This window comes from Rattus norvegicus, chromosome 5 (genome assembly GCF_021556685.1).
Source record: "Rattus norvegicus strain SHRSP/BbbUtx chromosome 5, alternate assembly SHRSP_T2T, whole genome shotgun sequence".
Taxonomy (NCBI): Eukaryota; Metazoa; Chordata; class Mammalia; order Rodentia; family Muridae; genus Rattus; species Rattus norvegicus.
In genome coordinates, this window is record NC_141538.1 from 129,796,286 (window position 1) to 129,822,807 (window position 26,522).

General features: G+C 43.1%; 1 protein-coding gene across 13 annotated transcripts in view; it reads right to left on the reverse strand.

The window, feature by feature from the left end:
* Positions 1–26,522, reverse strand: part of Osbpl9 (oxysterol binding protein-like 9) — a 142,762-nt gene that overhangs the window by 94,224 nt on the left and 22,016 nt on the right. For 9 of the 13 annotated variants that reach the window (XM_087548211.1, XM_087548203.1, XM_087548201.1 and 6 more), the window contains 2 exon segments: positions 22,413–22,463; positions 5,215–5,293 (listed from right to left, as the gene is read on the reverse strand). Coding sequence is in view for 4 of the 13 variants with exons in the window: in XM_087548190.1 (XP_087404316.1) it covers positions 5,215–5,293; positions 22,413–22,463 (130 nt within the window). In the remaining 9 variants the exon portion in view is untranslated. 13 annotated transcript variants of the gene reach the window in all.

A 26,522-nucleotide genomic window follows, 5' to 3' on the forward strand; every position in this document is an offset into this window, starting at 1 on the left:
GAAAGAAGTGGAAACTGGCAGTGTTCGGCCTTCCCTAGAGACCTAACAAACCCAGCCAGGTACAGGGGTTCCCCTCCCACACTGCTAGTCTTTATTATCATCCTTACATTTTATTTCATGTTCAGTGTGTGTGATGTATCTGTGTGCATGTGTGTATGTGTGCCACAGCACAGGTGCGGAGGTCAGAGGGCAACTTTTGGTAGTCTGTCCTCTCCTCCCATCATGTAGGTTCCCGGAGTTGAACTCTGGTCATCAGACATGCAGACCCAAAACTGATGATAGTCTTTGTGTAGTTTTAATCCTACCTGGTCATTCAACTCTAGTTCAACTAAACAACCGTGTGCTCTCTCTTCACTTGCACTTGAGCTCAGATTCAGTTCCCATCACCTCTGTGTCTCCAAAGTAAATTCCTCAAGATTCCTGTTCTGGGCTGTTTTAGATGTGACAATGTTGAATCATAAACCAAGCCAAGAATACCGCTGCTACTAAATTCTCCTCCAACCAGTCACCGATTTCCATGATTTACTTACTATACAGGTCTTCCTCTTGTTTTCCCTATTGTCACTATGTCACTATTTTGGTCTGTTCAGGGTCCATCACCAGTCACAGCTATCTCACCAGATAAACTGTCCATCCGAGCCTAAAGCAATGCCTGCAGCTGTGCTGTAGGTCCCATTGGCTCTTCTCCAGACCGCTGACCTGACTAACCACCACACACACACACACCCCACATTCCCACCCCTCCACACACCACATTCCCACCTCATACACACACACACACACACACACACACACACACACACACACATACACCACATTCGCACCCCATACACACACACACACACCGCCTTCCCATCCCATACATACATACACACACACACACACACACACACACACACACACACCACATTCGCACCCCATACACACACACACACACCGCCTTCCCATCCCATACACACACACACACACACACACACTCCACATTCCCACCCCACACACACACCACATTCCCACTACACACACACACACACGCACACACGCACACTCCCACCCCTCCCCCTCTTCTAGCATTATCAGCTCTTTCTTTCCATGGAATCACTGCTGTCAACATAGAAACATACTGTTACTATTCCTTTTGTTCTGACACATAATTAAAATCTCCCCAAACTCTCGAGACCTGTAATCCCCTCTTCTGCTCCTGCTATCTGTTCAGTAGACTCTGAAGCACTCTGTCCTGATTTATAGCTGCTCTTCTCAAGGTTTTCAAGACACTCCCCCCACCCCCACGATGATTAACTCCATTGCGACATCAGTTTGTAGTGCTTACTTCCCTGGTCTGTCGACAGAGCCTGGCAAGCTGTTGACCCTTCTCCCTCCTAGAAGCACTGTCTCCAGGCCCCACCTGCTTTTCGTCTCCTTCGGTTACCAGTCCCTCTTGCTGATTCTGCCTCATCTTGAAGCCTCTAAAGTACATGTTCAAGGGCCTATAGCTCACTGCTTGGGCTTTTTTCTTTCTACTCTGATTCCCAAATTTTCAAGGCCATAAACACTGTCTCTGTGCCAATGAGTCCCCATATTTATTTTTCTAACTTGAAATTTTCCCTGAATGCCATATACAAACTTCGAATTTAACATTTCCAGTGACTTCTCCTTCCCTCCAAACTGTTCATCTTGGAACCATCCACTTCAGTTAAGGGAAACTTCATTTTTATTTTTTAACCCCAATCAAAGCTCTCATGTCAACCTGAACCTGCCTTTCTGTTATGTGCTACAACTCAACATTCAAAATAAATATAACATCATTGAACAGAATATGATTTACCAGTGGAAAAGTAACTGAGTTATGCAATGATATGGATGGACTTTAAAACACTGTTCTGAGCTCAAATAAAGACAGGACAAGGATACACATGGTACGATCCCATTATGTGACGCTCCCTTACAGGCATGCTCACCTCTCCTGACAGAAGGCACATCAGTGATTGCCTGGCCCAGGGCTTAGGAGGAGGGGATCTGAAAAGGAAACAGCCTTTTGGAGTGGCAGAACGTTCCATATGTTGACTGTGCTGGTAGCTATATATAAGTAGGCTGACCAAAACTGAATTATATGAGATACATTTTTAAATATTTTAATCTGAAGGTCTTTTGAAAAATGTTCACTTATATTACTACTACTACTACTACTACTACTACTACTACTACTACTACTACTACTGTCATAGTCATCATCATCATCATCATCGTATGCTTCAGTGTATGTGATACATGCATGCACACATGACAGAGGGAGATCATGAACACCACAGTGCATGTGAGGAGACCAAAGAACACCTTTACAGAGTTGGTTCTCTCTGCTACCTTTAACTGGGTCCCAGGGATGAACGTCATCACACTTTTGCGGTAGGAACTTCCACCTACCCAGCCCTTTCTCATCAGCCCCTCAGACATGCATTTTATTTCATGTTAATAATACTCTACTAAAGCCGATTAATCTGACCACTGTTTGCTCCCTCCCTACCCCACTAGTACAGTATGGAAACTAGCACTCTCTCATTTCCTGTCAAACCAACCTCCTCAATGGTTTCCTAGGTCTGTACCCCTCCCTGCACACCTTGTTCTCAAGACTGTGGCCAGAGCAGCCTGTAAAATAGGAATCTTATTGTGCTACTCTCTGATCAAGACTTCCTAGTGGGCTTTCATAGCAATAAAACTCTTATTTTTATTTTTTTTTTTAGTTTTTGGGAATAGGGTCTCACTCTGTAGCGCAGGCAGACCTGAAAGTTACTATGTGGACCCTGGGTTCTATCTAAGCACAGGGAAAAGATAACACCCAAACATATTATGATAATATATATGAACCTACTATGAACATACTATGATAATATGTATGAACCTACTATGAACATACTATGATAATATGTATGAACCTACTATGAACATACTATGATAATATATATGGACCTACTATGAACATACTATGATAATATGTATGAACCTACTATGAACATACTATGATAATATGTATGAACCTACTATGAACATACTATGATAATATGTATGAGCCTACTAATGAACATACTATGATAATATATACGAACCTACTATGAACATACTATGATAATATGTATGAGCCTACTAATGAACATACTATGATAATATATACGAACGTACTATGAACATACTATGATAATATGTATGAACCTATTATGAACATACTATGATAATATATATGAACCTACTATGAACATACTATGATAATATATATGAACCTACTATGAACATACTATGATAATATATATGAACCTACTATGAACATACTATGATAATATATATGAACCTACTATGAACATACTATGATAATATATATGAACCTACTATGAACATACTATGATAATATGTATGAACCTAGACTTGCTTTCAGTTCTTGTCAGCAACTGAAGATTTAAAAAAAAGACTATAAAACATAAGCTCTTCCAAACACTGAATATGCTTTGTATTAAATTTGTAAATCTGAAGTAATTTTCCTAATCACCTAAATAAATGAGCAGTTTAAGTTCTTTGTATAAGTTCATGCTACGTAATACCCACAAATGCTGTAGTAGAAAACAATCTGACATTCTGGAAACTTAGGAGTTCGTTTTGAAAATTCTTACTTTTTATCATTTAAAGAATATCTTGTTCTATCAGCAAGCCACATAAATCTAAAAATGCTAAAGAGATCAGTTTGACACAAATAAATTAAGGTAAGGTGCCTGTGCTCAGAGATCCACCAAGCAAATAAAGCTTCTCTGGCCCAGAGGCCTCACCTCCCCAGTGACTGCAGAGCCCTGTGCTGCAGCCCCTGCGTCCAGCAGCTTCTGCTAGAGCTGCAGTGAAGTAGTCAACTACATTCGAGTGAAGAGTCCCAGCTACCTGCATTAGATTAGGAGCAACATTGCATATTTAACCTGAAAATAGAGCTGTTTTATATGATTAAAATGTTTTATGAAGTTAATGGAGTGGAAATTTCCAGGGGAGTACCATTATTTAAGAAATTCTAAACAAGTAACATTGTCAAGCACAGTTACTCTGTCAAGGATAAATGACGACACATTAGAGATGTCACTGCTGAGTATGCTGGCCTGCCTTTATTGTTCACAGGCAGCATCTTTCATGTCTATGTGTCCATCTCTTAAACAAGACGATGAAGAAAAACAACTGCGATATTCTGTCCTAGCGGAGGACGGCAGTGACCTAAGCACCTTTCCATTGCACATAGGGCCACCAGCAGACCTCACAACCAAAACATTTTCAAGCTGTAACTGTGCTTGGTAATCATTCACCTTGATCTATCTGGCAACCATAACGGTGATCACACATACAGTTCAGAGAAAGTACTGACATCTCCGAATAGTCTCATTTCTAAGTTTCCCGGATTGCTTTAAACCTAAAACAGACCTTATTCTGGGTAGGAGAAACAACAGAACACCAATATCAAAACTAATAGGCACTCCTAACAGATGACAGGTCCACAGCAGCAGATCACTAAATCCGCTTTATTTGCTGGTCTAGAGCTTTCAAAGCAAGATGAAAGGAGAGCGACCACACATACGTGCCTTACCCCTGCTACCGGTGAGCCACAGCATGCAATGCCGGAACATAGCAGTGGCAGATGGCATTGGAGTTAGTAACTACAGAAAGGAGAATGGCAGAGCAATGATGGCTGGCAGACAAGACACAGAAATGCAGATGGAATGAATGCAAACTTAGAGTTCTTGAAGCAGAGCAAAACCTTTCAGGCAAAGGCTGCCTCTAGCTTCAGTTGAATTTACATTTTGAGCTTCACACGGACAAACACTGCAGCCTTCACAATCAGTCCTTAGACTCTTCATGCAGAAGCAGAACCACACTCCTCCATAAAGAACTTCAGCAACCTTCTGTAAGCACAAGCCAGCAGCAGCAGCAGCCCATTACTCTCGCCTTTCACTGAGTTTTTATCCTTTAAATTTTTAATCTCTAATCGCGGCCAGATCCACAGTCGCTTCCAATTAATGTGCATCCACTGCAGATACAAATCCCTGCCTAACCTGCAGTACCACTTCATCCAGAAGGTTCCTGTGCACTCGTTCATGCAGGATCAGTTGCAAAGCCATTCAAGTCATTCAGCAAGCAACCAACCCACGGGAGAGGGAAGCAGGTGGGACTCTGAGGAGAGAAGCTCTCTTTTCAGCTCACCCTGGAAGTGGAAGGTTTTCTGATCCACAGTGATTGTGAAGGTGCTGTCGTCCTCGTCGTCTATACCAATCACAGCTCCCTGCGAGACAAAGAGCAAAATCCCAATAAGGCAAACAATGACATCAGCAATATTCACTACTGCTACAGCCCCGGAACACCCGATGCGCTGAGGACACTGGAAGCAGGCTAGCCGGAGCAGAGAAATCCGAGAACCTTGTTTTGCTTGAGGATGAACTACAGGAGAAGGGCTGGCAGGGCACCCTAGCTGAACCCTGCACGCAGACTTTCCATGCCTTGCATAAGGGACGGGGATGCAGTGGGAGGAACAAACAGAAGCTGAATCTGTAATCTGTTTAACAGCCAGCCACCGAGCCCTTCTGAGCTTTAAATTGCTCTCTAAAACAGGAGTCAGAAACCCACACCGCCCCAGGTTGTTGTGCAGTGCAAAGACGGCAGGTGCTCTGCACGGGGCTGCGTCTGCACCACCCTTGTTAGTGTAGAAACACCAGCTGACATTTGCTCCAAAACACCGTCCAATAACCAGATGCTCCCCAGCCACTTGTGTTGCTGGGGCGCCACGGTTTTCACACAGTGCTTCTGTCTGTGCCTGTGTCTGCCTCCTCCCCGTAAACTGCTGTGCGGTTTTGGAACTCGGGAGTTTTCTCTTATTTTGACACACAGCACTCAAGTTTATGTACTGCATGGTTTCTAAGAGAAGACATGACTCTCAGACCGAAGTAAGAGGGCAGTGAGCTACACTGGCTGGCTGTTTCAGAAACTTCCAACTTTTTTTTGTATATTCAGACACAGGAATTAATGGGGCGGGGTGAGGGGGAGTGACACAAAATCAAAGTCTACTAGGCAATGTTCTTAAGGCATCAGCATCTTGCATATCCCAAAGGAGCTAGGGATACCACAGGAACACATTACTCTCACACGGTCTGTTTTAAGATAGCTTGAAAGGAAAAGTCAAAACACTGGAGAAAAAAACAGAAACAAAACAAAAAGCTTATCATATGAAACAAGTGGTGTGTAGGGTAACTACTCTTATCCTAAAAGGACTAATAAGAGTCAAAGATTTATTTATTTCTTCCCAGAGATAATACAGAAAAACCTCACCTCAATCTAAGCTCTATACACCTGGCTTACTTCGTCTTCAGTTTCAGAATGGATAATAAGAAATTTTGTCCCCATTCTTAATAAGGAAATGTCTACAGACCTAGTCTAGTCCCAACAGGAAGCTCACAGCTGGACCAGGACTGGCTGTCAGTTGCATGGCACCTCCTAGTCTAGCATGGACCCCCACCCTCAACACCACCACCAAGGCAGTCATTCTGGTTAACTTCACTTTGTGGTTAGCTGGGCGAACCTCATGACATTCTGATAAATCAATCATTCCCTGGGTCCAAATACTCAATAACCAAAACCAAGACCATAGTTTCATTATAACCGTGGTCCTTGCCCTGGAGGGCCTTCTGCTCCAGAAGAGCAGACAACGAGCGGAGTGCAGCTACCAAAAGTGCTCTCTACCTGGAGGAACCTTGGAAACAGTGTCAAAGAAGCTTGTCACCAAGGAGATAACCACATGGACAAACACAGATGGAAAGAAGTTCAGCAGTCCCTTGAGGGTAGGGTGAATAGGGACTGAATGCTAATAAGTAGGGGCAGGGAGGCTGTTTTGGAGACAAAACTCCTGGGCTCAAATAATTCTTCCAATGGAATCACGACACATACCACTATACCTGGCTGGCATTTAATTCTTCTCAGTGATAAAAAAAATTCTGAAATTAACTGTACTATTGTGCTGGTTGCACTATGAATATACCAAAAACATTAACCATATACATTAAATCAATATACTGTACAGCATGCGAGCTTTCTTTTCTTGAATACAGGTTCTCAAATAGCTCAAGTTGACTTAATTCTATGTAGCAGGATGACGTTGAACTCCTGATATTCCTGCCTCCAACTCTTAGAGCTGGGAATATGCATCATCATGCCCAGTTTTACATGGTACTGGGGACCCAGTCCTGGGCTTCGCACATGCTAGACAAGCACTCCCCATATACTAGACAAGCACTTCACACATGCTAGACTGACCCACATCCCCAGGCTCAGTACATAAGTTATAACTCAACCAGCTGTAATATATCAACCCACTTCTAAGTGCATGTTTGTTTGTTCTTCTGGGTTTCTTTCTACCTTCCTTCCTTCAAGATGTACTGGTGTTTTGCCTGCATGTATGTCTGTGTGAGGGTGTCAGATCCCTCATAACTGGAGTTACAGACAGTTGTGAGCTGCCATATGGGTGCTAGGAATTGAATTGAATCTGGGTCCTCTGGAAGAGCAGTCAGTGCTCTTAACCACTGAGCCATTTCTCCAGCCCCTCTTTTGTGTTTTAATCCAAATTTGTCCATCATCTAATCACCTGAGACAATCACAAGGGCTACACAGATGTCCCCTCGTCCCCTCACTGTGCTCCAAATATGCTCATCTGGAACTATATCTCTTGCTTTTTTTCTCCTTTGGTGCTGGGGACTGAAGCTAGGGCCTCACGCCTGCTAGGCAAACTTCCACCAAGCTATCCCCTGCCCAGAGCTGGTATCTAAGTCACCATCTCCACAGCTACCAGCAATGGAGTCCTTCACCAATTTATTGCTCGCTAATGCAATCTGTCTTCAGTCTGGTCACCTTCTAAACCAGTCTTTGTTGTTGCAAGAAAGTGTTTTCTAAAGCACAAACTCTAGGAGACAGGTCTTTTAAAAACCTTCCTTGGCTTCCCATAAGCTAATAAAGTCAACATTACTTCTTAATGCCATTCAAGATTGCTCAAATTTGGTTCAGCTAACCTCCTACTGTCACACTCCTGCCACACACTCCCTCCCCTACAGAGACACCCTATATGTACTCAGTCTCAACACTTCTTCCACACACCAAAACAAACAAACAAACAAACAAACAAACCCAGCATGCAGTCTCACTTTCTCAAATCCTTTTTCCAGTCCAGGTCTCCACCATTTTCTAAACAAAACCCATCCCCCAATCATCCCCCTCCCCTCCCGTCCTGAGAGCAGCTCTGTAAGAACTGCCCAGCTCTTAACCCCTTTCAGTCCCTGCACCCTACACCCATGCCTCCTCCCTCTCCCCGCATCCCATGGCCACTCTTCAGTGTCCTTCAGACAGATCTCCAGCAGCATGTACAGCTGGCACCTGGTCCTCCTTAATGGTCTTTGTGCCTCAGCTGCACCTCAGAGAGGTCTCACCCCAAGAACCTTTGCCAATCTAATATGGAGGAAAGCATTCCTTTGGGGTCTACTGCACTTCCTTGAAGGCTTTGGAACCTAGCTAGCAGTCGCCTGCTCCAAGCAGGACCTGCCACTACAGGAGTGTCCTTCAGTGTTACATAAGGACATGCATCTGACACTCCAACCTCTTCATTTGATCTGTTAAAAAAAAAAAATCTTACATTTCCCATGAAAATACCCTAGCTCTACATTGTTCAACACTGTAGCTGTTCAGTTCTATGTAACCATTTACATTTAATTGTAATTAAAATTAAGCAAAATTTAGAAAAAACTGGAGCCAAAAGTATAGCTCTTTGGCAAAGCAATACTTAGCACCAATAAGGCCCTGGGTCTGGTCTCCAGCACCAGAAAAACACACAGTGGTAATTCACAGGCTCCATAGCTGGAAAGCTAGTGAGTATGAAAGTGGCACAGATACAGAGCACACTGCTGGCCACTGAGAAGAAAACCAGCTACGCTACTGCTGTCAGCTGAACATCTGAACCGAGTGAGCACTGTGCTGAGCGCTCCACACATGCTCACTCGGAAAAACACTATTTTGAAATATAATGCGCATGAATCCTGTGTACAAGGTCAATGAAGAGCAATTCCCCTGTGTAACTCTTCCTAATGGTTTACCCACCTCTATCCTAAAGGAACTTATTTAGAAGCTGAAGCAGGGGAGGGCAGTTACTCATACACCCTGACCAAAGGACAGTCCTCCTCTACCAGACAAGATCATCTAGGGCTCAGCTTGGGAGGGAATGCAAAGTTCAGTAAAGGAGAAAGGGAGCAGACTGCCAATCAACCCAAGTTTCCCTGGGGTAGCAGATGTTGTAACCAGACAACATTGATGACAGATGTTGCAAGCAGATCTCCAATCTACACGGTAAGATAAACATTGTTTTTCAACATTAAGTCCTTCTGCCTTAAATTTTATACAAATGGACTCACGAATTTTTTTAACCTGCTTTCACACAAAATGTATACTCACCTAAGTTGCAGGTAGCAGTTTATTGAGGGTTTTTTGTTTGTTTTTATAGTTACACTTCCTTCTGGCTATTCAAAATGTATCGATTTCGCTGTGGATAGATAATTATACTGCTCCAGTTTTATAATAAGACAAAGCTGTTTTGGACACTGTTGCTCTTTTCTTAGTAGACTCAAGTCTTGGGGTGGATACTAGGTCAGAGTACTAGGCACATGCTGGTCTGCAGACTGGCAAGGGTTCCAAAAGCAGCTGTGCTGGTTATGCTCCCATTTCACAGGCACATTTTATTTTTTTTTTATTCACTTATTTATTTAATGTATACGAGTACACTGTAGCTGTCTTCAGACACACCAGAAGAGGGCATCAGATCCCATTACAGATGGTTATGAGCCACCATGTGGTTGCTGGGAATTGAACTCAGGACCCTGGAAGAGCAGTCGGAGCTCTTAACCGCTGAGCCATTTCTCCAGCCCTCACGAGCACATTTTATTTTTGGTTGTGAGCCTAGCCTTTAACGGCTGAGCCATCTCTCCAGCCCACGAGCACATTTTAAATGGGTCACAGTGACCACTAAAATCTGACAGTGGTGTTTATTTCTGTTTCCCTGGTAACTGATGAGGCATCTCTTCATGTTTGTTGCTATTCAAACATCCTCTGTGCAACAGTGTTGTCAATAAGCAAGAAACAAATCATTCTTGTCTATTTGCAGTTTTCTTTCTATTGTTTATAGTATCTGTCCCCTGCCTTTTTTTATCTTCTACCTTCTGAGGAACAGTTTTTAATTTTAATTCCTTCCCTACAATGTGTTGAGTTTATACTTTATAGTTGTGCTTTCTGTGTGTCTTTCAAGAAGTGTTTCTCAGTCCTCGGGCTAAAGAAATATTTTCCTACACTGTCTTCTAGAAGCTCCTAGAAGCCTTTACATTTCAGTAGTAGGGAAAACCGGTCCTCCCACCTTTCTGGGCCTTAATGTTCTAAACCACACCACCACCAGAGTCACGGCTGGGCATGCACAGGAGAGTAGGTGAGAACACAGAACCTATCTTCTGAAGTCTATGTAACTGGCTGAGAAAATCTGACTCAGGAGTGGTATTCTTGACCCTTTAAAAGTGTCAAGTGGACACAGCAAGTTCCGTGCATGAGCGAGTGAGTGCACAGCAGCACATTGACTGAGAAGGCCACTGATTGACAGCTTCACTACAACAGTGCTTATGGTTTTCTGGGCAGAGATTTCCACCCATCTTCTGTTAACTATTAACCCTCCACTTATCCATTCCCTATCACCTTCTCTCTCCTTTTCACCAGCCCCAGTTTTTGGTACACATATGCAAGTCTCCTTGACAACAGCAAGAACTCTCTTTGAGTCTGCATCCACTCCAGCAAATAGACTATTCCTCTAATTCCCTTCCCAGCAAGATAATCCGGTCATCTAAACCTCTTGGCTGTAATTCATCTTCTTCTCTGTTCCTTGAATGTAAGTAACCACATTACCAGTTCTCACCTCACATAAGGTGACTTTATGACCTGGTTTTTCCAGAACAATCCTGGGTGATCCATGCTGTCCTGGCATAATAACAAAGAACTTTCACTTTCGAGGACATGACTGACCAGGTTTCAGAGATGGCCACACTCCACCACAGCTTAGCCCCAACTTCTGTACCTGAACTGCTTGAGGTCTACCTGTTGTTGCAAGATCTTCCCACAACCACATATCTCCAGTTGTTCCCTCTGTCTGCTACCCTTCCTCTCCCCCTGCCTAGGTTTGCTCTGCTTTTAGGAGGATGGGAGGTGGGGGTGTTCTGGAGCAAAACTCCTCTTGGCAACTCACATATTTCCACTGGTATTCTATTATCAAGAAAACTGCTGTGCTAGCTCACCAAAATATCAACCTTTTTATTGCGATGCTTTTTTTAAATTTTTTTCTCCATCTTTATTAAATTGGGTATTCCTTATTTACATTTCAAATGTTATTCCCTTTCCCAGTTTCCAGGCCAACATCCCCCTAACCCTTCTCCTTCTATGTGTATTCCCTTCCCCATCCTCCCCCCATTACTGCCCTCCCCCCAACAATCCCGTTCACTGGGGGTCCAACCTTGGCAGGGCCAAAGGCTTCCCCTTCCACTGGTGCTCTTACTAGGCTAATCATTGCTACCTATGAATTTGGAGCCCAGGGTCAGTCCATGTATAGTCTTTGGGTAGTGGCTTAGTCCCTGGAACCTCTGGTTGGTTGGCATTGTCTCAAGCCCCTTCAGCTCTTTCAGTCCTTTCTCTGATTCCTTCAATGGGGGTCCCGTTCTCAGTTCAGTGGTTTGTTGCTGGCATTAGCCTAAGTATTTGCCATATTCTGGCTGTGTCTCTCAGAAGAGATAAACATTCGGCTTCTGTCAGCCTGCACCTCTTTGCTTCATCCATCTTATCTAATTGAGTGGCTGTATATGTATGGGCCACATGTGGGGCAGGCTCTGAATGGGCATTCCTTCAGTCTCTGTTCTAAACTGTGCCTCCCTATTCCCTCCCAAGGGTATTCTTGTTCCCCTTTTAAAGAAGGAGTGAAGCATCCACATTTTTGTCATCCTTCTTGAGTTTCACGTGTTCTGTGCATCTTGGGTAATTTGAGCATTTGGGCTAATATCCACTTATCAATGACTGCATACCATGTGTGTTTTTCTGTGATTGGGTTACCTTGCTCAGGATGATATTTTCCAGTTCCATCCATTTGCCTATGAATTTCATAAAGTCACTGTTTTTGATAGCTGAGTAGTATTCCATTGTGTAGACGTACCATGACACCAACATAATATATATTTATTTATCTTCCATGGCCTCTCATGATTTTTCTCTGAGGTTTTCTTTTTTGTTGTGTCTTGGGTTTTGTTTTCTTTTATTTTCAAGACAGTTTCTCTGTGTAGCCCTGTCTATCCTAGAATTCACTCTATAGAGCAGGCTAGCCTTGAACTCAGAGATCCGCCTGCCTCTGCCTCCTGAGTGCTGGGATTAAAGGCTGCAGCACCTCTGCTGGCCTCTCTGAGGTTTTTGAATGCTCAGCTTCTCATGTTCTATCAGTACATACTTCTTCAGGCTGCAGACAGCAGCTACAGTTTCACAATGTTCTCCAAGTGGATGGATTTCTTGGTTTTCCTTATTCTATAGACACAGAAATACTTTACACACGAATAATGGTGCAAAAACCTAAGATCAAATCAGTTTTGCTGTCATGATTTGGGGGGAAAAACAAAGCAAAACAAGACAAGATATTTCGGCCATTTTGCAGGGTGTTGTTTTGTGTGTTTTGTTTTGTTTGCAAAAAAGAGAAAAGTGGGTTGGTAAACTGATTCCAAAGGCCATAAAGGAATGAAGAGCACTCCAGAGCGTAAAGTGCTCATGCCCCTCCTAACGGGACCATGGCTGCTGTTAAGCACACGCAGCATAGGTATTCCCACTTTACACTCAGCACGCACTGTCCCCGGCTACAGAGACAACAGTGGAACTGTACTGTGCATACACGTTCTTTAAACACGCCCCCCTATTACAGATATAGTTCTTTAACTCTTTTCCTAATTGACTATAGGAATGTTACTAGTTTTTGCACATTGTTCCCATATCCAACTTGCTGTTGTTTTTGAAAGAGGGTCTTACTGTGTGTGTGTGTGTGTGTGTGTGTGTGTGTGTGTGTGTGTGTGTATGATCCAGAATTCCCTTAGTAGACCAAGCTGGCCCCAAATTCAGAGATGCACTTGGCTCTGCCTCCTGATATTTATTTAATTATTTACATGTATGTGTGCGCTGTGCATGTATGTTATATAAGTAAAGGTGCCCACAGATGCCAGAAGAAGGTATCAGATACCCTAGAGCTGGAGTTATAGGGAGTTGTGGGTCACCTGAAATGGGTGCTAGGAATTGAACTCCAGTCCTCAGAAAGAACAGTATGTATCCTTAACCATTGATCTATCTCTCCACTGACCTCAACATCCCAAATTTTTGTTCAAGGCTAGTTATACAAATAAAATTTATGTAATTCTTTTCACATTCTTTTACTTATTGGTAGAGGGTTATACATATGTGTCATGGCACACATCCGGAGGTTAGAGGACAACTTGTGGGAGTTGGTCCTCTTCTTCCACTGTATGGATCCTGACAAGTGAATTCAGGTCATCTTGGCAGCAAGCATCGTTACCCACTGAGCCACCCCTCCAATGCTTCTGTAGGCTCTTGCAGACTGTATGCACATAGTTATGTTATATACAAATATACTTAACTTTCATTCCCCCACCCTCTCCCACCACCTATCCCATCTTTTTTCTTTGTTCCTTGTTCTCATATAACCACATGCCAGGACCACTAGTGGACTTTACAGAAACATGCAAACACAAATTTTCTGAACAAGCCTTTTATCTTTTGTTTTTCTTCATCTGCTACTCTGGGACCTGCAGGGTACAACACTGAAGCAGCAGTGAATGCAGGCACCTCTCTCGCTGCTGATTTTATAGTTTAACAGACTACCTAGGGGTTCAAAGTGCTCACTGTGAAAGCTTTTGCCAAGACCAGAGTTTGGATCCCCTGAACCCACATGAATGCCCTTCTGCCTATAAAGCCAGCATCTGAAGCTAGCATAGCGAGCTCAGAGTTCACCTGAGCAAGCCTGCCTTGTTAATAACATGGAGCACAATGCACACACGAGAACACGCATGCAAATCACACGCACATACAAAAAGAAAGAACTCGCATACTGCTCCATTATTACATACATCATCCTTGTAATTCATCTCACTCTGGTGATCCCTAAGTCTCTTCAGAATGTCAGAACCCAACTCATCTGCAGCAGCAGTGCTCATCAGAGGCAGCCGGGCAGCCGGGCTGAGGCTGAGAACCGCGAGTTCAAGGCATCAGTAAAACCTGGTCTCAAAAAATTAAAAGGAGCTGGGAATATGGCTCAGTGGTGTGGGAGTACCCATCAGAGGTGGATTGGGCGTCCAGGTCTCTAAAGCAGTAGATTCAATCCCTACTGCTTTTCAAATATGTTAACAAATTTGATGCTAACAATTCTGTGTGACCAGTTTGATACCCTGTCTTGTTTAGCTTTTTTTTTTTTTTTCTTTTTAAGAGTTCTGAAATGAATGGAAAGAGTTGGCTCACTTCATAGGGTTAGTTAAAGGCAGAATTCATTCTTAACCTTCATTCCACAGATGCCATGCTCTGGTCTCTACCTCTCACCCTCTTTAATGATGTTACTTACCCATTTTGCAGATAGTTCCTAAAAAATGTTACTATTGTGCTTTCAGATAAAACATGGGGCTACACAGCTTTAATCCCAGCACTTAAGAGGCAGAGGCAGGCAGATCTCTGTGAGTTTGAGGCTGTCCTAGTACAGAGAGAGAGTTAGCTTCAGGACAACCAAGGCTACACAGAGAAACCCTGTCTCAAAAGGCTAAAACCTAAAAACAAAACCGTGGAGGTGAAGTGGAAGATCAGTTCCAAGAAGCAACCATCACTACTTCTACAGGGTAAGTGCGCCACCTAGTGGTCCATCATTTTGCTGACAGAGTCACCATGAATGTATCAATTACTAAAAGCCAACTTAAGTCTCTAGTGCCTGGAGATGTGGCTTGGCAGTGAGTGATGCTTTCAGAACATTACCAAGCACTAAACTCATCCCCAACTCCAGAAAAAAAATTCTAAGCCTGACACCTTACAAGGTGTCCAAACTAGATCGGCCCAGTGTCTTGGGCAGTAACACTGGACTCCCTGAGATCCTGTATAGAACCTTGGAGTGTTCAAAACTAAAGATCCTAGAATCTTACTCTAAAATAAGATATGTAGAAGGGGGCTCCTGGAAATTAAAGAACTTTGAAAACTACTGATCTATATATGACCCAGTGCGATGGATAGTACAGGCTAAATATTCTACACGGAATCTGTGGAACCAGAAAATACTCTTATTTTGAACTTCTGGATATTTGCATATATTTAATAATGTACGGGGGAGCAAGTCTAAATCTGAAATTCAGTTATATTCCACATATACCTTATACATATAACTTGCAGGTAATTTTATACACTATTTTTGTGCCTTGTTATATGAAATTAGGTACAGAATTTTCTGAGTGTGGCACCTGGTAGGCCCTCAGAAAAGTTTGGACTTTACAGTGCTTTGGATTTCAGATGTTCTTTTTTAACCAGGGATACTCAACTTGTATGACATGTATCTGTCACATGCAGGCTGTCAGTGGATCCATTTCCCCATGGGAGCCACCATGGGAGCGCTCTTCTCTTAGCAGCATGCCATACTAGACTGTTAATACTTTCGGCACTGATGGATGCTCATTATTTTGGTGAGGTGACATTTTCCCCATATCTCTGGTATCGGGCTGTTCCTAACAATAAGTGACATCATAGAGCAGATTCGGGGAGGTAATTCAGATTAATATATAAACTTAAAAGTGTGCTCTTCTAGCCTGTGAGTGTGTGCCCCATGGGACATGCTGTCTCATCATTTCACAATGAGAAAAGATTACTCTGGTGACTTAGGGCTGGCTCACTTATTAATGCAGTAGCATTTTGCCAGCTGTTCTTTGTGAATTTGACATTGAAAATGTCCTTCAATTCCCAATCCTCCTGCCTATACCTTGAAAGTGTGAGGATGGACCATACCCAGATCAAAATAAACATAAATATATGGTATCACTACATAGCCCTGGCTGTCCTGAAGCTCACTATGTAGACCAGACTAGCCTGGAACTCAGCTCTGCCTGCCTCTGCATCCTGAGTACTAAAATAAAGGCATGTGCTTCACAGCTGGCCAAAATGAGTATTCCTAAACCTCATAAAGAATGTTCAAATCTGTAACCTCAGCACTAGGGAGACTGGCAGGATTGCTATGAGTCTGAGGAAAGCCTAGGGTACATAGTGAGTTCCAGGCCCCTCAGGCCTATCTACAAAGCAAGTCTCTTTTTGAGACAGACATACATACACAAATACTAGAGGGGGGGAGGTGTTGTTAGTTTTTACTTCCCTGTTCCTCATCAGATTTTCTGCTGCTTGGCAACATTGTGTCACATCTGCATTATTCTAGCCTGAAGGACTGCAGGGCTGGGGAAATTGTTCAGCTGGTAGAATGCTTGCCTAGAATATAACAGGGCCCAGGGTTCAATCTTCCTGTTAACCCTGCCCAAGACAGCTATAGAGGGCCATGCCAGTACTCCCAGCACCTGGGAGGTAGAAGCAGGAGGATCCACTCAAGGTCTTGTAGAAAATCCAAGTCTAGCCTGAGCTAGAGACACTGTCTAAAAATAATAATAACAGAAGCCTCAAATACTAAGGGTTAAAGGCAGTTTTGGGATTGAAGAGACTAAAGTTCAATCTCAAATTCCCTATCAAATGACCTTGATAAATTACGAAAGCCAACCTAAGTCTCTGAGTGCCTGGAGATGTGGCTGTGGTGCTTCCAGAGCACTGCCAAGCACTGAACTCCCCTAACTCCAGGGAAAAATTGCTAAGCCTGACATCTGACAAGGTGCCCAAACTAGATCTGCCCAGGGTCTCAGGCAGTAGCATGTGAGCTCCCTGAGATCCTACATAGAACCATGAAATCTTTCTACAGTGATCCCAACTTGTCTGTGTAAGATAATCAACCAGGGGATCTGTTCAAAACTAAAGAATCTAGGATCTTACTGTAACATAAGGTATGGAGAGGGGGCTCCTGGAAATCAATGTTTTAAAACATAAGGAACAATGTTTCTCACATAAGGAACCCCAAAGGACAATCTACTTTTCTTTTTTCCCTTCTTTTAGGGGTAGGATGTTGTACTGGCTAGGTTTATGTCAACTTGACGCAAATGACAGTTATCTGAGAAGAGGAAACCTTGGAGAAAATGCCTCCATAAGATCTGGCTATTGGGCATTTTCTTAACTAGTGATTGATGGGAGAAGGGCCTAGCCCACTGTGGGTGGTGCCACCCCTGGGTTGGCAGGCGAGCAAGCCATGGGGAGAAAGCCAGTAAGGAGGACACTTCCATGGCCTCTGCATCAGCTCCTGCCTCCAGGTTCTTACCCTACTTGAGTTCCAGTCCTGACTTCGTTAAGTGATGAACAGCAATGTGGAAGTGTAAGCCACCCTTTCCTCTCCAACTTGCTTTTTGGTCATGTTGTTTCATCGCAACAATAGAAACCCTGAAACAGGCCTTAAAGTCACAGAGGTGACCTTGAACTTGTGTTCCTCCTGCCCCTGCCTCCCCAGTGCTGGGATTAGATAGAGTCATGCACCAGCCATGTGTGGTTTAATGCAGCTCTGAAGATAGAACCTTTGTGCATGCTAGGAAGCAACACTAGCTGAACTGCATCCCAGCCTTATCATAAATACATTTCCATCACCCTTCACGATGTGCCAAGTACCTAATGCTCACAGAATTCGGCTTTTAAAAAAAGGCATTATAATCCTCACTTAAAGAAAACTCAAACCCAAGCTTACAGGTTTCCTCTTTCAGTCAATCAAAGGGTGAAACGAGATTTAAATGCAGGTTTCTGTAGGTCCTCTTCTAACCTGATAGGCAGCAGGCAAGCATGACACTTGTTCTTGGATAATCTCTTCTCCTGGGACTAAGGATGCAAACAGGATGTGATGAGAGCACCTCAGTGCCCTGATTAATAAAATCAAAAAGATTACCTAACCTAACCTAATTGCATGAGCTTTTTTCAAACAGCGTTTCCTGCAGCAGTTAGCAGAATGGGAAGTCAGAGGGATTCACAATAGTAGAGGTCAGTATGTATTGTTGACTCCTATAAGGAGATCTGGTCGTTAGGCACAGCCCCAAAAGCAGATTAAGGGCCACAAGTGACAGTAACGAAGGGACCTCAGGTGTTTACCTTCAAGCAACTGAATATGACTTACAGGCTGAAAAGGGTTCTTCTTGGAGCCTCCAAATAATGCCCACCCCAGCCTTGACTTCAGCTTGTAGCTCTTAGCAGAAAGTCCAACTAAGATGTCTACCTGTAGAACTGTGGAAAATTCAGTGTGTGTTTCTATATATGGTGACAAAACATGTAACCTGATAATTACTGTTTGTGCCATTTCAGGTTTGCAGCACTGAGGACACTCATCCTGCTGTGCTACTGTGACCACCTCCGTCTCCAGAAATTACCTTTCTAAACTCAAACAATTCCAAACCCACCAAATAACAACTTATTTCCCCATGGTCAGTCTGGAAACCATTTGACTTCCAGTTTGCATGAATTAGTGACTCTTCTATCTAACAGGACTCACAAGGATATTTGTGTTTAGTGACTAGCTTATTTTACTTAGCAGAACACCCTCAAAATCCATACATATTAGCATATGCAAAATTTTCCTTTCCTTTCTTAAGGCTCAGTAATATTTGCCTTAGTTTGCTTTAATAAAACACCCTGAAACAAAAGCACCTTATGGGATAAAGGGTCTATTTCTGCTCCCTTTCTTAGTTTATATTTACAGTTCAGGATCCCAGCCTAGGGAATGATGCCACCCACAGTGGGTAGATCTTCCTATGTCTATTAACCTAATCAGAATAATCCCTGAGAGGCATGCCTGAGACCCATCTTCCTGGTGGTTCTAGAGCTCGTCAAGTGATGACTGAAATAATCCATCACAGTATTCTACTGAGTTTGTGTGCATGTCCATATATATTTTGTTCAGTTGTCTATGTACAGACACTCATACTGTTTAGCTTTGGAACCACTGTGACTAATACTGTTACGAATATGGTGCACAAAAATTTTTTGGATATAGAAATGGTTGTGGGGGTTGGGGATTTAGCTCAGCGGTAGAGCGCTTGCCTAGCGAGCACAAGGCCCTGGGTTCAGTCCCCAGCTCCGAAAAAAAAGAAAAAAGAAAAAAAAAGAAAGAAAGAAATGGTTGTGGACTTAAGTCATTATCTTAAAAATTAAGCAATGAAAGGAAAAAATTAAGCAGTAATCTTGCCTATCTGAGCTACACTTTTAGGTAAATAGATAATAGAGGAAAAGAAAACTCTCATAAAATTAAGCATCACAAAATTAACATAACTATAAACTATCTAACTCCATTTAGCCAACCCAGTGAGAATAAGCACTCACTAAGCATAAGCTTCTACTACTATCAATAAGGAACAGGAGGAGCTGGACATCTGTCTCCTGCTCCCAAACACAACACCTACAGTCTTGTCAACAGGATCAAATGTGAGTCTGAGTCACCCTCTGGATGTAGCTACCAATCAGAGCAGAAACAGGAGAGAGGAAGGTGTAGAACTGGACCAGAGTCAGTAAAATGCACCCTCTGCAAATTCCATAGGTCTTACGGTGGAATGCTTCAAGGGGCCAACCATGGGAGGGGAAAGGCATCGAGCTTTAAAATAAGCAAAACAAAACTATAAATTACTACATACTGGCATATTGTAATCCCAGCACTTTAGGGGCCGACTGAAGGATCATTTGAGCTCAAGAATTGGAGACCAGACTGAGACACAGCAAAGCATCCAAAAAATTCTGAATTTAAAAACTATAAAATTTAAGGATATCACACTATAAAATTATAAAGAAATGCAAGGGGTGATTACTTACTCGAGACAGAAGGCATCCGACTGGGAACACACCAAGGTCTCAAAGCGAAGTTCTCTCTCTCAACTTGAGAGCTATGTACAGGGTTAACAATTCAGCTATATTTAAAAACCCAACCCAAGAACTAAGCGGTGCATTGACTGTAATGACAAGGTAGTGGCCTGACTCCAAGTACAATCCGCTAACCTGATGTCTCAACACGGCCCTGCCAAAGACTCACCCTGGGCCTACCTCAAGCCAAGAAAGAGCAGTTAAAACCAAACTGAGTGGAAACTGAGATCAATTATAAGTGCCCAGAAAAGCAGCATGACCAAGACAAAAGGACAATGTTAAAACACGAAAATAGAAGGCATGTGTGGCTGATCATGGGAAAGGTGAGGCAAAGGATTACCACAAATTCAAGACCAGCCTGCAACAGTGAGATTCTGTCTCAAAACAACAAGAAAGAAAGCCAAATAAAAACTAAAAAAACAGCCTAAGTTGCCTTTTGTTTGTTTTCTGAGACTAAGTTTCTCTGTGTAGCCCAGGCTGTCCTGAAACTCACTCTAAACCAGGCTGGTCTTGAACTCAGTGGGTCACATGCCCACGCCTTCACTGAGATTAAAGGTGTGTAGCACTTCTGCCTGGCCCCTAAGTCTTGCTGTCATATATAGAAGTTAGCCTTGTTTCCATTCTGCAAAACAGCCATCCTTACACCCACCTCTATTCAAGACTCCCCATTATGCCTACCCAAGCTTAGAACTGTTTTCCAATTCTTGTTAGAACTGATGATAAAAGTAACAATGTTTACCAAATATATTCACACCTTCAAAAAGTAGGGGTGTACCCTACCATCAGTTTAAAGCACCACACCAAAAATGATAAGGGTGACGGCAAGCACACAAACGGAGTTTGAAAAGGAGGAAGCTGCCTGATGCTGGCCCGCCACGGGGGTGAGATCAGTGCAAAGGACATGCCAGACTTCAAAGACCCAGATGAAAACTGTTACGTCCAATCTCAATCTCTACCCCACCCCCCAACCCCACCGTCACCCCAGGGCCTTACTATAGAATCTTGGCTAGCCTGAAGCATACGATGGAGACCAGGCTGGTCTCAAACTCAGAGATCCACCTGCCTCAGCCTCCCAAGTGTTGGGAAATGGTTCTAATGCTTTGCCTTAATTTGGCTCCCAAAAGCTGCACTTCCAGACTCTCAGGGTCCCTGCCCCCAACTGGCTTTCACTGGTAATAAAGAATTGTCAGACAGCAGGGAGATGGGGCAAGACTTTTGGATTGCACAGGCAAGGGACTGAGGGAGAGAGGAAGAGGAGAATCGCCATGACAGGAAGCAGAAAGAGGAAACTTAAAGGCCTGCCCACATGTAAGAATCCAGGAAAGTGGCCCCAGGAGCCACTTCCATAATTGGGTCTGGGGTAGCAGAGATGAAATATAGATTTCAAAAGATCTTAACTCAGGAATACTGGAGGGGAGTGTGTGCTAGCCATGGGGAAGTTTAAAAGTGCCCAGCCATTGTGCTAGTCGAGGCACATCAAAATTAGCTGGTGTGTGTGTGCATGAGTGTGAGTGAGTGAGTGAGTGAGTGTGTGTGTGTGTGTGTGTGAGTGTGTGTGTGTCTATGTCTGTATGTCTTTCATTTGCAAATCTAGAGCTCTTGGGAGGCTCGATCACCCACTGGGAGGGAGCTCAAAGCGAATTAACTATTCTCCCCTACACCCAAGTACTACGTAAAATATCTTTTTTTTTAATTATTTATTTATTTTATGTATATGAGTACACTGTCGATGTCTTAAGACACACAAGAAGAGAGCTTGGGATCTCATTACAGATGGTTGTGAGCCACCATGTGGTTGCTGGGAATTGAACTCAGGACCTCTGGAAGAGCAGTCAGTGCTCTTAATCGCTGAGCCATCTCACCAGCCCGTAAAATATCTTCTTAATAATTTAACCTTGTTATATGTATGGTTCAGACTATCTCCTGCCCCACACTGCTATACACAGCTAAACTGCTGAGGAGAACAGAACAGCTGACGAGCTTTTCTGAGTCCTTTGTACTACTGCCGTGACACCAACAGAACAATTCCCTTCATTCTAGCCTGGACCCTTGTTTGTAACCTGAGGTTTTAAAGAAGAGCTGGGAAGTGCTTTAAGTCATGGATTAAACCTTGACCAAAATAACTGAGTTCTAGTCCTGGTCCTGAAACTTCCTGGAAGTTTCTTGAAAAACCCAATTCCCCTCCCTGAGACTGGGTTATCTGGCCCAATAGCTAAGTAAGGAAATTAAATTAAATCTAGACTCTGTGGCCCCATCAAAATATTTCTTTTCTGTTGAAATTGGTCCTCATAAAATGAAAAAATACTTACTCTGAGTCTAACGCATCCTCTTCGAGAGCCTCTCATCATTTTGTCTTTGGACTAAAAGAAAAACAAAAAACTCAATAAATAAAAGGTTAAGTCAAGTGTTTTTAAAGTCATCTGGGAACTAAAATTGAGTGACATTTATAGAACTGACCATTCTTTCTGCCCATAACCTGCCGCAGAAGAAACCATTTCTTTTTTTTTTTTTTTCTTTTTCTTTTTTTCAGAGCTGGGGACCGAACCCAGGGCCTTGCAAGAAACCATTTCTTGCAGGGAAATCACCAGTTTTTAAATGAAAGTAGTTTGTCATCTATTCAAATCAACCTGAGCACAGAATTTACACACATCCTCAGTGTACAAAAGCTCCAACAGTTATATCTCTCTCCACGTTCCTTCCCTACAACCCAGCATTTCTCACCTATGGGCATAAGAATCTCTCCCCATAGGGGTTGGGGACTTAGCTCAGTGGTAGAGCGCTTGCCTAGCAAGCACAAGGCCCTGGGTTCGGTCCCCAGCTCTGGAAAAAAAAAAAGAATCTCTCCCCATGATGCTGATAACAGGCAGGCAAAGGACCACACTTTAGGAAGACGCTCAAGCATTATCTGTGCAATTCCCAGATGCCATTTCTCATCTAGGGCTCCTTTTGCTTTGCGGCCACTCATCAAAGCGCTTTAGCCATCCGGTCTGGATTCTCACCCGAGTACCCAGCCTCCTGTGCGCTCCTGGTTGTGGCAAGTACATCCTGTGGGGCACTCCTGGGAGGGTGAGGAGTCTATCTTGGCTTATTTCATGCTTTAGTGCAGTGTCTGGTATGCATCAGGTGCTCAAAGCATTTCCTGGTGAGACACTGCTGTCCCTTCTGTCCCCTCACTAGCCTGGGTGCAGCACAGGCTGTCACAGCAAGCACAGTTGACTCCAGGAAATAAATGCTTCTGAAAGCAAACTGACCACTCAAAGTAAAGTCAAATGTAGGAGAGGGATTGCGATACACATGTAATACCTGCAGAATAACCGATATTTTCCATTTCCCACCTATATGAGAACAAAGATCACAACAAGCTGATTCCACGTGACTGTAATTGTCCCGCTCGAAGCCCCAGACACCCTATATATAACCTCCAAATTTCTAAGCCATGGGAACTCATTTTCAGAAGTGACTGTGGATATACTGGAGACAGCCTGCTTTTATTTTTGCAAACACAGACATATACTTTAGGGGGAAAATACTAGGTATGATCAAAGAGTTCTTTACTAATAAGGCAGCTAATGAAAGCATTGCTAAGCAAGGCATCCTTAAGCACTTAATAACCCTTTTATGGACCTATATTTAGCTTCTCTCCAAAACAATAAGGGCAGGGCAGGATACAAAAGCATTTATTAGGTTAGAATACAACCAATGAGATTAGGATGTAAAGCTAATTTATATTCTCTCTCTCTCATTCATATTCATATTCATATTCATATTCATTCTCTCTCTCTCTCTCTCTCTCTCTCTCTCTCTCTCTCTCTCTCTCTCTCTCTCTCTCTCTCTCATCCCTGACCTGCCTGCATTGTAAAGCAGTTTTTAATATCACAAAGGGCCAGACAGGCCAACAGTGTTGCTTCACTTGGATTACGGATTACACAACACTAAGAGAGACAGTGGAAGCCATTACACAAATAGCTGAGGAGCTGCTCGGGCCAATCAGAATATGGAGCGTTCTACAACAGAACTGACAGACGCATATAAAACATCAAAAAAGCCTAACAAACAATCCAAACACAGAGCACAGAAAGCACAACGGAGCAAGCACAGAGAGCAACTCTGAAGGAACCAGAGACCCAAAAGAGAGTGTGGGCCTGGGCTGCAGGAGTGAGGCATGCTGGCTCACGGTAAAGGCACTGGCAGCCCTGAGGACCTGAGTCTGACCCAGCACCACCCCTCTGCAGCTCCCTTTTCAGTAAGCTGTCTCCCTTGCCTGTTACTGTCTCCCCAAGCCTGTTCAATTCTTTCTTTCAGAACACAATAATCTGGAACCACTCCAGGTGCTGCCCCCTGAACCCTGCTATCAAGACCAGCATGACTCCTCTCAAATCTGAGCCAGGATGATCTACATGAGCTCCAGGACAGCTTGGGCTAGATACAGAAACTGTTTAGAAAGAAATAGAAATATGTAAAGCAAACCAGAACAAAACAATCTTCCTGTCTAAAAGCTCCCACCATTCCTGTGGCCGAGCCTGACTTTTCAGCTCCCTGAACCAAGGGCCTTCATGCCTAAGGACTTTGACAGACTGTTCTCTTGCCTGCACAAGTTCCAGGTTCCTTAACAAGTTCATCCTGTTATCCTCAGGGAATTCCAGCTGAAACCCTGGACCACATTATAACCACTGCTGCCAAAAGCCATTTTTTTTAAAGACGATCTTTCCCTTCATAATCCTGTGGGGAAATAAACTTCCCTGGATTTCTCTGTGTTCCAACCAAAAGCTGTAGAGCATGTCATAATAATTAAATTTTTCATTTTTCTCTGATCTCAAAGAATAATAAATATTTTCTTTCCCAGAGGAGTGTGAAAAATTATATCCTGGAGTAGGAAAGTCATTTTAAGAGCATGCTAAGAACCATTCAGCTCAATGTATTAAATCTGTTGCCCAACAAGGGCTCTGAACTGCTGTACTGAGTTACGTTTCCTTATTTTAGATGAATTTCAGTATTCCACTTAAGAAGCCATCCATACAGGCAGGAGAGATGATTCGGCGGTTAAAAGCACTGGCGGCTCTTACAGAGAACCTGGATTCTGTCCCTAACACCCACATGGTGTCTCACAAGCACCTATAACTCCACTTTCAGGGACTGAACACCCCCTTCTGGCCTCTATGGGCACTGTATATACATCAGGCACTTATATTCATACAAGCATATACATAAAGTAAAAATTTTTAAAGTATTTTTTAATCTTCAAGGGCCAGCAAGATGGTCCAGTGGGTCAAACTGCTTGCTACAAAAGCCCTACAACTTGACAAGGTGACCTAGAGCCCTTGGTAAGAGGAGAGAACTGACTCCCAGAAGTAGTCTTCGAGCCTCCACACCTGTGTCTTGGACACATCTGATATACAACACAAACACACACACACACACACACACACACACACACACACACACACACACACACACACCACTTACAATAAATAAAAATTTTTGTTCATTAATAAATATTCAAAATATTCTCCATTTAGGCTCCAAAGCTGCAGATACCATTTATAGGAAATTTATTCTTTAAATGTACAAAATCGGGCTGGAGAGATGGCTCAGCGGTTAAGAGCAACTGACTGGTCTTCCAGAGGTCCTGAGTTCAATTCCCAGCAACCACATGGTGGCTCACAAACCATCTGTAAAGAGATCAGATGCCCTCTTCTGGTGTATCTGAAGACAGCTACAGTGTACTTATATATAATAAATGAATAAATCTTTTTAAAAAAGTACAAAATCATTTCAATCCTCTATAATTTCTAGAGTTAGTTACAAGAATATATACCTACATATACATATATAATACACACACAAACACACACACATCCCCAGATAAAGAAGATACTATAGACAGCACAATTTAATAAAAGGAGGTGACTATGGAAAAATGCTGAAATCTGGCTTTGCCAGTTTAGCAACAGTGCAGCCTTGATCAGATCCCTTCTGTTCTCAGACTTCAGTTTCTCTGTTTGTAAAATGGAGACATGACTCAACTCTCAAGAGGTGGTCCCAGTGCTTACTATGGCAATCATGCAGTACCCATTTATGACCCTTTCTTGCTCCTAACTTAAATACAATAAACAAAGTCTGTAGGGATGCTCTTTAAAACTAAACAGGTCCTATTCTCATGAGCAACAAATTTTCTCAGAGTTCAACATGTAACTATCCAGACAGGAGCAAAGATATCCTACAGAAAGGCTTACGTGCCTCCTCTTCCCTGTTATCAGACTTAAAACAATGGACTCCAAGGAATTGGAATGTCCCAGGAATCCTGGGGCCAGCAGAGAGATGTATTTACCAGAGAGATTTCACACAATGCTAACTTCTTGCAAGACAGACCAAGAACCAGGAGGCAGCGATTGGTCAGTGATGGGCAGGACTACGCCATG